Raw genomic sequence first — 11,843 nt, 5'->3', positions numbered from 1 at the left:
CATTCCCCCGGAGGAGCTGGAGGAAGTGTCTGGAGAGAGGGAAGTCTGGGCATCTTTGCTTAGACTGCTGCCCCCGCAACCCGGTCCCGGATAAGCGGAGGAAAATGGATGGATGGATGGATATCGTATTTTGTCTTGCTTTTGGTAACCTAACTTTCATTGTCATGACTGTGGACAAAGTCAACTGATGAAAATGTTCTTCCTATTGTTAATCTTAGCTGACCTAGCATGTACAGTAGTTGTTAATGGCAGTAATAGTTTTAATAAGAAAGTCACTTTCGGCTTTTCCCGTTTAGGGGTCGCCACAGCGAATCGTCAAACTGACGACTCGCATGTTGACATTTGGCACGTGTTTTACGCCGGATGCCCTTCCTGACACAACCCTGACTCAAACCTGGGGTGCAGCAGTGAGAGCGCTTCGCCTTAACCACTAGTAATAGTTTTAATAATGGTAGTAATATTGCAGTAATGATAGTAACAGTAACTGACCTCAGGACAGTACCCTTGGACTTGGTTCTCTGTAGTGATCAATTTAGTGATGATGCAGAAGACAGAAGCTCCCTACAGAAAACACATATACAGTAATCACCATCACTGGATAATATACTGCTGTCTGTCATCTATCTCCCCATCCATACCTGTGTAGGAGTGACGTAGTCTGCAACATCCATGACTTTGTTATTGTAGATTCCAAAACCTTTAACCTTGGTCATCACAGAGGATTCAATAGCTGTGTCTCTCACCTGGTAGGCCTTCTCATAGAGAAACACCCACCTGAGAGACACACACACACACACACACACACACACACACACACACACAGAGCTAAAAGCTATGCATTGCAGTAGGTCCAAGCTAACAAAAACAATGAAACAGTATTTAAACCAGATGTTTTTAAAAAGCCTTGTGTGTTTCTTCTCTCAGACCTTATTCTATAATGCAGCTTGTTCATGTTTTCACCATTAATTAGCAAATAGGCTACAGTTTAATTCTGTTGTCCATTACCTATTTTTGTCCAAAGCTTTATTGTTCTCATAAGTTGTGGGAAACAATTATCAATAATAATTTTCCTGATAATTGTTAATAATATAAAATAAGTGGAAACTACCCATCTTTTTTTTTTGTGAGTTTGAAAGTGTACGTGTGTCTAATGGTGATACTAAACTACATCATTACCTATCGGGGAAGGGCCTAAAAAGGACAAACTGTAAATTGTTATATTTGCTGAAACAACATGTTGCTGACAGAGATTTAGTTATGAAAAATGGATTATATGTGTGTGTATATACAGTATGTATATATAAATATATATATCAAGGTTAAGGTAACCCTTTTAATAGTATTTATTATTTTGATAAAAAATACTTTCAAGAAATAAAATACAGCACTAATTTCTAAATACCTTATACCTAATAATGCCTAACTACAAAAACACCAGGAACTGCAGTGTTTCCACCCCACTGTCGCAAAGTACCTGCTCAAGCAGGATTTGTTGGGATTTTCTCTATAATACTGTAAGGTCTATTTATGTTGTTAATTGGTGCTATACTAATAAAACTGAATTGAACTGAATTGCATTTACACTATACAACAAACAATATGTCTGCATAGCTTGACTGTTGAAAAGCGTAATTGGTTGTAAATTAATGAACTAAGATTATGTGTGGATAAAGACATTTCTATACGTTTTGCTTCATCAATAACAGGACACTTTAATTGCTGTACTTTGTTAGTGATAAATGAGTAAACTTAATATTTAAACATTAACATTTTTCTGCAATATATGGAAAAATTCTTAATGATCACTTTAATTATATATTACTAAAAGACAAGAAAAATGTTAATATAACACTATATTTTAACTTTAAAAACATTTTAATTTAGCTTTAAACTTGTCCCATTTTGAGATTATCACCATGATATCATTTGTTTCTAGTAGCTAGTGGGTAACTGTCAATTAATCAGGGTTTGTTTGGTATAATAATAAATGTCTAATTCATTACATTAAATGTAAATATTTTGAAATATGTTTTGGTAACTATCAACTGCTATTTGCAGGGTCATCAATACTATATTAATCCCCAAATTACAGCAGAATGAAGGGAAATACTCACCCAACAAAGTAAGTGATGATGAGAAGTTGCACGACACGATTGATGATGCCAATGGTCCAGCTCTTCACTACCACCGACTTGGTAGTTTCATAGGTGAAGAAGTTTGTTATACAAGACCACATCCTAGCCATATGTGTATATCACTAAATACAAAATGCTTGTTTGTCTATGTGTGGTGTGTTGTGTTTCTGTATGTCATATGAAATATAAAGCAAATGGCAGAAATAAAGACAAATCCCGCTGTGTGTGGATTACGGCCGCCAATTAAATGCCAAATGAAGCAGCTGTCGTTTGTGCGCCTACAGCATTGACAGATTTAGGTCTCAAAAAGTGGTTGACATAAAAAAAATATCACTGAGATTAGTATCCAGTTATTCAAGAGTCCTATGGATTCTTCTTCATTGAAAAGGTCTGAAAAAAGTGAAGAAATTGTTGTACTGTAGCTCAGTGACACCGGTCTTCAGCTGATGCTCTCTTCCTGTAACTGAAGATGAACAAGTAAACAGCTTTCATCCTCTGTCTCACTCTCTCTCTGTCTTTGTCCTTATCTCTTTACCCATTCTACCAGTGTCTTATTTCCTCTTTTGATGATCTCTGGCTCTCTGCTTCCTCATTGATTATTTCAGTGGCTCCTCAAAATCCCATTCCCTCCTTCTGCCCACTATGGACATTCGTGGTCAACTCTTTTTTGCATGTAGCCTTCTCACATTACAGTCACAGCGGGAAAAAAACAAGAGTTACTGTATTACAATAAGAGTAGTGTTTAAAATGTCTGAAGGTAACCAGACATTACACCAAACTGACAAATTCCAGTAAATCTGGATGCATGAACTGAGATGCTTCAACTGGTTCAACTCCATTACATAGTTGTTAAGTTGTCATCACACCTATAATTGTCCTCAGAAGGGGAAAACTGCACCTACCAAAAAATGCATAACATTGATCGGTGATCTCTGGTGGCTTAGTAATTATGACAGGAGCAACAGTCACAGGTGGTGACATGGTATTAAGAGCAACTAAAGTCAGCCTGGATGGGTGAGCGACAAAACAGAGGAATTTGAAACAGGAGACAAAAAGGTCCAATGCATAATAACACCATACCGAGCCCAAATGTCAAAATAATCGAAATATCAAAGTAGTATAATTTAGGTTTTTCCCTTACACAACCAGTGTAGCTGAACAATTTTATGATAAATATTTAATGATTCAAACTGCATTATTTCTCTCATGTCAGAAGTGAACCTCAGTGAGTGGAGCAGACCTCATTTTGTCTGCAAGGCTACCATCAGACTCATGTAGCGGTCTCTACATCCGAATACACACCACAGACCATATCCAGGAGATAACATTTCACACTAATTCAATCATGGATGCCTTCAATCTAATGCCGGCCAGACTCTCTGAATGCCTCCATTTACCAGCAGCTACTTATGACAAGTGGATAATGGACTGCTATTGGAGGAGAACCAGGAAGTGGTAAAATATCATTAACTTTTTCTTCCTATCTCTCTTTCTATCTGGAAGAGGGTGAGGGAAGGAGGGAAGGAGGCAAGGGGTGAGGATGAATAACAAGGAGTAAAAGGGGGAAAGGGAGACAGTGGAGATCAAGGAAACAGAGGTTAGAGCAGCTTGGGAAAAAAAAAGTCAGAGCAGAAAAAAATTAGGATATATAAGAGAACGCAGAAATGAAAGGGAGTAACAGGTAAGAAAAAGAGATTAGAGAAATGGATGGAGAGCAGGTTTACACATGCACATAAAATAAAACTTGTGCAGAAAAGGGAGCCACCTTGTTTACTGCATGTTGTTCAGGTAGCCAGACAGGTTGTTAGTGTCATTTCTGTGGCTGTTGATCATCCTTGTGAGTGCTAAAAAGAATACTTTTCTTATTTTTTATTAAGTATAATGTTCAAACATTAAATATTGTGTTAGAATTTTGTCTGTGACCCTCATGAATGATCAGGTCATTTAAATAGCTAGTTAGGTGTTTGAATTACTGGGGTGAGAGCCAGGTGAAAGTGCAGGAGGTCCTGCTCTATTAAAACAAACACAAACCTTGGTCTTGTAATACCTCGGTTCTTTTATTGGACAGATCTGAATAAGGAAGAAGTCTGTCTTTCTTCATTTTAGTGCTGATTTTTTTAAACCACAAGCAAAATTACAAAACACAACCCGGGTGGCTCCTTCCTCCAGACATCCACAGGCAGGCTGCTGGAAAAAAAAAGAGCTCTGGAAGCACAGAGCCTAATACATTTATAAGTTTTGGGCTAACCCCTCACACAGATGAAGTCAGTCCGCAGACTCCATTTCTTATCTAGAGCTCCAGCTGCATGGAGCCACTGGCCATAACAAAATGAAGAATTTCAATGTGTGTGTGTGTGTTGTCATGTGGTGCGTAACTAAAACATTCATTCAGACATAATATTCTAACACAGGATAACACAAGCCTTGGTGTCAAGGTAACTGTAGCTCACATTTCAGAATCAACAATGTCTTCTAACCTTGAAGCAAAGCAGACTAGAGCAGACTTTGAATCTTACTAAACTGCATTACTAATACATTTGTCTAACACATTAATGTCTAATAATTATCTGACTGATTTACTAATATCTAACAGTCTCCACTATTAAAGTGATTTTGATCAGGCAGATTTGTGGAAGTGTATCATTCCCCAAACAAGTGAGATTTCTGAGGACAAAATTTACGGCTCATCATCAAACTGGAAAAGGTCAAAAACTATTTCTAAAGTGTTTGGGCTGCACCATCGCCCTGTCGGGTTACTCATGTAACGTGGACTATATCAGAATATGGCCACACATATCCATCTTATTTTGTGTTAACATGCATTAACAGTCTACATGTCAGAGAGTGTGTGGGTGTGTGAGTTGGTGCCAGAGATGGCTGCCTTGGTTTTGTCCTGGAGACAAATTCAGTTTGTGTAACATACGTGGCCAAAAGAAAAACAGTTAATTAAAAAAATTTAAATACAATTAATGAATGTTGTACGTATTATGTACATTTGAGACTACTCTATGCTATCATAGGTTCAAACCTCTTGGTATGAAAATGATTCATGATTAACATTTACACAGTGGTGGTCTAATTGCCTGGCAGGCCATCAACAGATTGTACTTCTATTTGGGAATCGTATATGATTTTTCAAGTTACAGTATGTGATTTCTTTACCATTTGCAGTGATCTTCAACCTCTGCTTTGACTAGGGGATCAGGGCTCAGAATGTACAGATTTTCTGTGAAATTCTTTACTCCGTGCTAAATATCTGAAAAAGCATGCTTGTTATCCAGGGGAGGTGTTGTTTTCTTGGTTAACCATTCTATTTTAGAGATTGTACTGAGCCTTTCTCCATCTGTTTTAATCCATTTCTCATGATATCCTTTCAATTATCTCACTTTGTTTAGTGTATATTCATTAGCTGAAGTTTTATTCAGGGGCAGTTTTACTTTAAATATTAATGGCTATGATTTAAGATACATATAAAACTGCTATATCAGCATAACCTTCATAAATCATGTGATCATCATCAGCTCTGACCCCTGTGTCGAAGCATCTGAGTTGTCCTAGTGCTCAACAGTGGTAATTAATCTTATATGTCCACTGTGTCTAGCTGAGTGTCAGTAGTGTCTTTATATTGATCCTCTAATTTGAATTATGTATTTTAGATGGAAGACAAAGAGGGAATATATGAAAGATGTTTTCTGTTTATGAACCGGTTGCACAATCTCTCTTACAGTTGGGTTCACAATGCATTTGTGAATTTTGGAAGAACATAAGGGACATTTTTATCCTGGGTCACTAAGACTTTTTCAGATGGTTTTTCTAAACATAAGTTTTTAAAAATAATTTAGTGATTGACTTTTTTCTAGGTCTTTTTCATTAACATTTGTGTTAATGTGTCCCAGTTGCCTTGCACCTTCATATGCTGTAAACTATTGTATATGCCTTCAGTTGCATACAAAACCGGTATTGCTGCATAGCCAAGTGGTTGCAGCATGTGCACCATATTCCCCTTTTGGTTTGTGACATCAGTAGTTTGACTCTGACTGTTGAAAGCTCTGTCACTAACACTAACACTAACCCTGACCCTAACACTTAACCAAAGCTGACACTTGCTCTATCCTTACACTCCATCATTTTCGTAAAAGCCAACAAATTAGTCTTGAGGCCCAGCCTTCGGTCCCCGCAAAACAGTGTGCTCCCAGTGTTCTATCCCCACAAGTGTATATATGAACAAGGTCTCACACACACACACATGTATTGTGTTTCCATAACTTCCAGGGACTTTATATTGACTTACATTCATTTCCTGGAGACTTACCTTATCCATAACCACTATTTGCCTAACCCTAACCTAGAAGTACTTCACCTAACCTTAAACCAAGTCATCACTCTGAAAGGCAATGATTTATGTTTTAGGGGCTTGAGTTCCCACAGTGTGACTGTGTAAACAGATTTACATCCCCACAGCATGAGTAATACCAGGCCACATACACACACCTTAGATTAGATTATATGGTAAGTGATCTGTCAGGATGGAGCGATAAGGGAGACATAGAGAGGAAAATACCAAGAAAGAAAGCAGCAGAACAGGGCAAACAGATTTGTATTGATTTTGAGATTTACAATCAGTGTGGGGGCGGGTGTCTTCTGCTTTCTTGTCACCCATTATCAGCATGACCATTAGGATAACTTCCATCATCATCACCATCATCTTCACTGTAAACATCCATTCATATGACTGATGTAGTAGCCACAAAGATCACGAAAGTACACTTTCAACTGGACTTTGTGGACTCTAATGGGGATCAAAGAACACAGTAAATGTACAGTATAGTAAATGTTTTCTTTTCACTGTCTGATGGGTGGAAGTAGAGAAGGGTTTAACCATCACTGCTGAGCCAGCTCTTTTTGGATGTAGGCTCAAGGAGCCAATAAATAATTGTTATGATGATACTACTATAGCCACTGCTGTTGCCAAATAATGTCAACCATGTCTGATGTCTTCACTGAGACGAATTAATGAAATAATTAATGATCACAAATGTAATAACATGCCTGTTACTTAAGGTTTTGATCTTTACTAAATAAAAACTGGATTTCCAGTCTAACCTGAATTCCACTAATTTCTGTGACTCGGTGACATCCCTCATTGTGTGCTTCTTTCAAAGCATAAACGGCAAATGAGTAAAAAAATGTTCTGACAGAGTATATATACATTTTTTCATCTTGCACACACAAATCATTATCTTGGATAGAAAAAAATTAAAGGGATCACTGCATGAAGTTTTACTAGAACAGCAGCTTGCATGATTCATTAAGTCTCATCTAATGTCATAATGCAACTTTTTAGTTGAAATTTCTGCTGGGTGAAAATATCTCTGCCTACCATTCAGCTGGAAGGACAAGAAGTCTCTTGTGCTGAGTTGGTAATGTTTCATCTACAGAGGTCTTGATATCGTGGTGTTTGTTAACAATCAGCTAAAAACAAAAAATACACATGATATTAGAGTGAACAACACAACACGTTGTAGAGAAGATTTATGTTCAAGGCTGGATTTTTATCATCTGTTATACTGTAAATTGATTTTGTGGAAAGCTTTCTTATTTTTGGTTTTCATTTCAGCTCTCAAAGCAAATGGTTTCCAATTTGCCCTCGGAGCCTTTAAGCTGGCTGTACAGTAAACTGTACATAAAATTCCAAGTTGGCATTTTTATAAATTTCATAATTATCAATCATTGTTCATTTGTTTGTTTGTTTGTTTTTTAACCGCATAACTCAAAAAGTAAAAAACAGATTTTAATGACATTTTTTGGAGAGGTAGAGTATGGCCCACGGAATGATTTATTAGATTTTGGTGCTGACCCATCCTATAAGTTGGATACAGCATTTTTCTAAAAGATTATTCACCACTGTGAGTGCTGCAAAGGCTGCTGACTGTATGTGAGCCCCCTTGTAGGTAGGTAGGTAGGTACTTTATTGATCCATCAATGGGAAAATTTCAGTGTTTCAGCAGCAATGGAGAACAAACAACATAACACCATGAGAACAAACACCGCACACACATCCTGATAAATAAATTTCAAGTACTAATTTGTGAAGTTGTGCTTATCACCAGATTTATACAGTGGAATAACCTTTGCTAATGCATGTTCCCCCCAGTATTTGAGTATTGCACCTCAGTTGACTATTACATAGTCCCACATACTTTCATCTAGCTTATCACTGCAGTCATGTATTGTACAGGCTGATTGCTGTGGGGAGGAACGACCTATGGTAACGCTCCTTCTTACACTGGGGATGTAACAGTCTTGCACTAAAGAAACTGTTCAGAGCCTCTACTGTGTGGTGCAGGGGATGGGCGGGGTCATGCATGATGGATGCTAGTTTTACCAGCATCCTTCTGTCTGCTACCTCCTCAATGGAATCCAGGGAGCAGCCCAGGACAGACCCAACTATCTTGACCAGATTATTTAGTCTCTTTCTGTCCCTGTCCATGCTACCTCCCGCCCAGCCCACAGCAGCGTAAAAAACAGCAGATGCCACTACAGTATCATAAAAAGTCCGAAGGAGTGCCCCGCACACACCAAAGGACCTCAGTCTCCTCAACAAGTGGAGGTGGCGCTGGCCCTTCCTGTACAGGGCATCTGTGTTGTTGGTCCAATCCAGCTTAATGTTGAGGTGGACACCCAGGTATTTGAAGGTGTCTACAATCTCAATGACTGAGCCCTGAAAGCTCACCGGCACGAGTACTGGTGATTTCCGCCAGGGATCAATCACCATCTCTTTAGTCTTATTGGTGTTCAGGACCAGTCGATTTTTCTCACACCACTTCACAAAGTCAGTAACAACCTCCCTGTATTCCTGCACTTTGCGACAGCGGGGAGGAAAAACTCCCTTTAACGGATGAAACCTCCAACAAATCCCGGCTCTTGGTGGGCGGCCTTCTGCCTCGACCGGTTGGGGTGAGTGGATAGAGGAGAGAGAAGTCCGACGTGTAGAGGATGAACAGAAAGGGGGAAAGAACATGACCCTCACAATACTTCCGGGGGACTCCAGATGAGATAGGGCCCGATGCAGCATGTAGATAATGGCATCATCAACCCCGATGCCAGGACGATATGCAAACTGCAGTGGGTCGAGCGCCGAGCTCACTTGGGCACGGAGGTGGCCGAGGACAATCCTCTCCATGGTCTTCATCAGGTGGGAGGTCAAGACAACGGGTCTGTAATGGTTTGGCTCCTTAGGATGAGGTATTTTGGGAACCGGGACAACACAGGATGTCTTCCATAGGGCTGGGACTCTCTCCAGGCTAAGACTCAGGTTAAACATGTACACGACCACCTCACTGAGCTGGCCTGCACACTCCCTGAGGACCCTGGCGCTGATGTGGTCCTGGCCTTAATCCTCCTTAACTCCTTCCCGACCTGGTCTGCCGTGAGGCGGAGGGGGCTGGTGGGCGGTGACTGCTCAGGAGCTGTGGGATGTTGAGAAACCCCCGTGACAGTGGGAGGAGGGGCACGGTCTAGCTGAAGTAAATTTCATGGTTCCACTGGGGCCACTAGTTGTTATAAATACATTATCCATTATTTTGCATGTTGATGTTGGGATGCAAATTGTTGGTAGGCTATAACCAATTTTCCACCTGGTGATGGGGGGGGGGACATTGGGGGTGGAACATTGCCTGATTAGTGGGTTGAACCTTGACAGAAGCATCCCAGAACTTGCATCCATCAAAAACAGACCATATCTGCAGCAAGCCACACCTAGAACACAATGGAGACAGAATGCAGCCTCACCCCCTGGAATTGCCTCATTCCGTACGTGGGTCATACAAATTCCAGATCCAGTCCCTCAAAAACTATTAACCTCTGTAGCAAATCACTTGCCTCATTCCGTACATGGGTCATACAAGGAACTGGTGGAACTGAGTCAGGTTTGTAGGCCACCTCTTAAAGCCATGGCATCATTTTCTGGAATTTTCCAAACTGTTTAGAGCCACAGTCAACTGAGTCTATGTAAATTCCTGACCCACAGGAACTGTGATATAATGACTTATAAATGAAATAATCTGTAAACAACTGTTATTTGGTGCCATACATAGTCCTAACTGACTTACCGAAATGAAAGATTAACATGAAATGTATGGAGTGGTTAAAAAAATCTGTTCAACCTAAGTGTATGTAAACTTCTGAATTCAACTGCCTGGTCAGTCTGTCCTGGTACTGCCAATATAGAATTTGTTTTGACATTTTCAGAGATGTGAATGCTAGTTATTCGACTCAGCCAGCTCTATTAGCAGGCAGCTACATCTCATTCAGAGCACAGCAGTCTGTTAGCGAGGACGCCGGTGTTCCATCTGCACATTATAGCTGCATTTCCACTAGTTGGAACCTAATGAGCAGTACACACCATACTTCTTACCATCATCCAGCATAACCTCACAGGTTGGCATGGACCATCCTACTTTGTCTTCCCATTGTATTTTTCTGTTTAGACGAGACACACACAGCTTGACAGAGGGAAAGCAGAGAATGTGAAGGATCACTCCATAGTGCAACAATCAGCCAGTACCAGATACTGTAGAAATGTGATGTCTCCACTGCTTTGTCCCTGGTCCACTCACTGAACCTAGTTTTACCCCTAAACCAATGAGTGAACGTCTGTCATTTCTATTGTTTTTCTTGAATAATTCCCAAACTAATAATGATATCAGCATCATTCCAAATGCCAGCAGTAGGTTTTAATGGTCAAGCTATCATAGTATGAGGTCTATCATATTGGTGGAGGTATGTACTGTCTCAGTGCTGTCTAATTACAGTAATAATTTCATTTAAAGTGGCAACAGACAGAGAGAGGCAGAGCTAAGGAAACGTACCTGTAAGGTAAGTGATGTATTTTATAACAGCATTGCCCTTTAAGCACCATCATTAGAGAAAATTTTCACAGCAGACATTTTGAACTGCAACTTTGAGATACATACAGGTTTACATGAGCATCAACAACTGAAAAACGTCCCAATTTTTTAAGCATTAATAAGCCTGAGCTAGCCTGAAAATCTAACAGATGTAGATGTCTCATGTCAGTCAGTACATATCTGACACAAACATAGTAACTGATATGGTGCCCTATTCTTAATGCAGCCCTCATTAGCAGTTCTGCAGTCAAACCCTCTTGAATTATGAATGCTCAAAAGTCATTTACATGGAAATGGATCTATCCTACTACTACTGCATATCTGTATCTTTTCCTGGGCTCCACTATCTCCCAGGACCTGAAGTGGACGTCCAAATCAGGACCATCATCAAGAAGACACAGCAGAGGATGTACTTCCTGCGCCAGCTCAGGAAGTTCGACCTGCCCCAGGAGCTGCTGATACAGTTCTACAGAGGAATCATTGAGTCTGTTCCCTGCACCTCCATCACTGTCTGGTTTGGCTCAGCAACCAAACAGGACAAGTACAGACTTCAGCGGACAGTGAGGACTGCAGAAAAGGTCATTGGTGCAAGCCTGCCCTCCATGGAGGACCTGTACACCACACGGGTCAAAAGGAGGACGAAGAGGATGACTGCAGACCCCTCACACCCAGGACACAATCTGTTTGAACTCCTCCCCTCTGGACAGCGCTACAGGTCACTGTGCACTAAGACAACCAGGCACAAGGACAGTTTCTTCCCCTAGGCTGTCAATCTGATGAACACTTAACCCACAACAGT

General features: G+C 40.2%; 1 protein-coding gene across 1 annotated transcript in view; it reads right to left on the bottom strand.

The window, feature by feature from the left end:
- The window catches only part of LOC109975003 (P2X purinoceptor 3-like), a 34,652-nt gene extending 24,063 nt beyond the window's left edge, over nt 1–10,589 (bottom strand). The window contains exons 1-5 of the mRNA XM_020625508.1: nt 10,573–10,589; nt 9,482–9,505; nt 2,115–2,237; nt 639–774; nt 490–561 (exon numbers count right to left, since the gene is read on the bottom strand). Coding sequence (XP_020481164.1) covers nt 490–561; nt 639–774; nt 2,115–2,237; nt 9,482–9,505; nt 10,573–10,589 — 372 coding nt within the window. The remainder of the gene's footprint in view (nt 1–489; nt 562–638; nt 775–2,114; nt 2,238–9,481; nt 9,506–10,572) is intronic.
- Nucleotides 10,590–11,843: the final 1,254 nt, after the last annotated feature.

This window comes from Monopterus albus, unplaced genomic scaffold (genome assembly GCF_001952655.1).
Source record: "Monopterus albus unplaced genomic scaffold, M_albus_1.0 scaffold356.1, whole genome shotgun sequence".
NCBI lineage: Eukaryota > Metazoa > Chordata > Actinopteri > Synbranchiformes > Synbranchidae > Monopterus > Monopterus albus.
The sequence above is the reverse complement of the archived record's forward strand: the minus strand, read 5'-3'. Positions and strand labels throughout refer to the sequence as shown.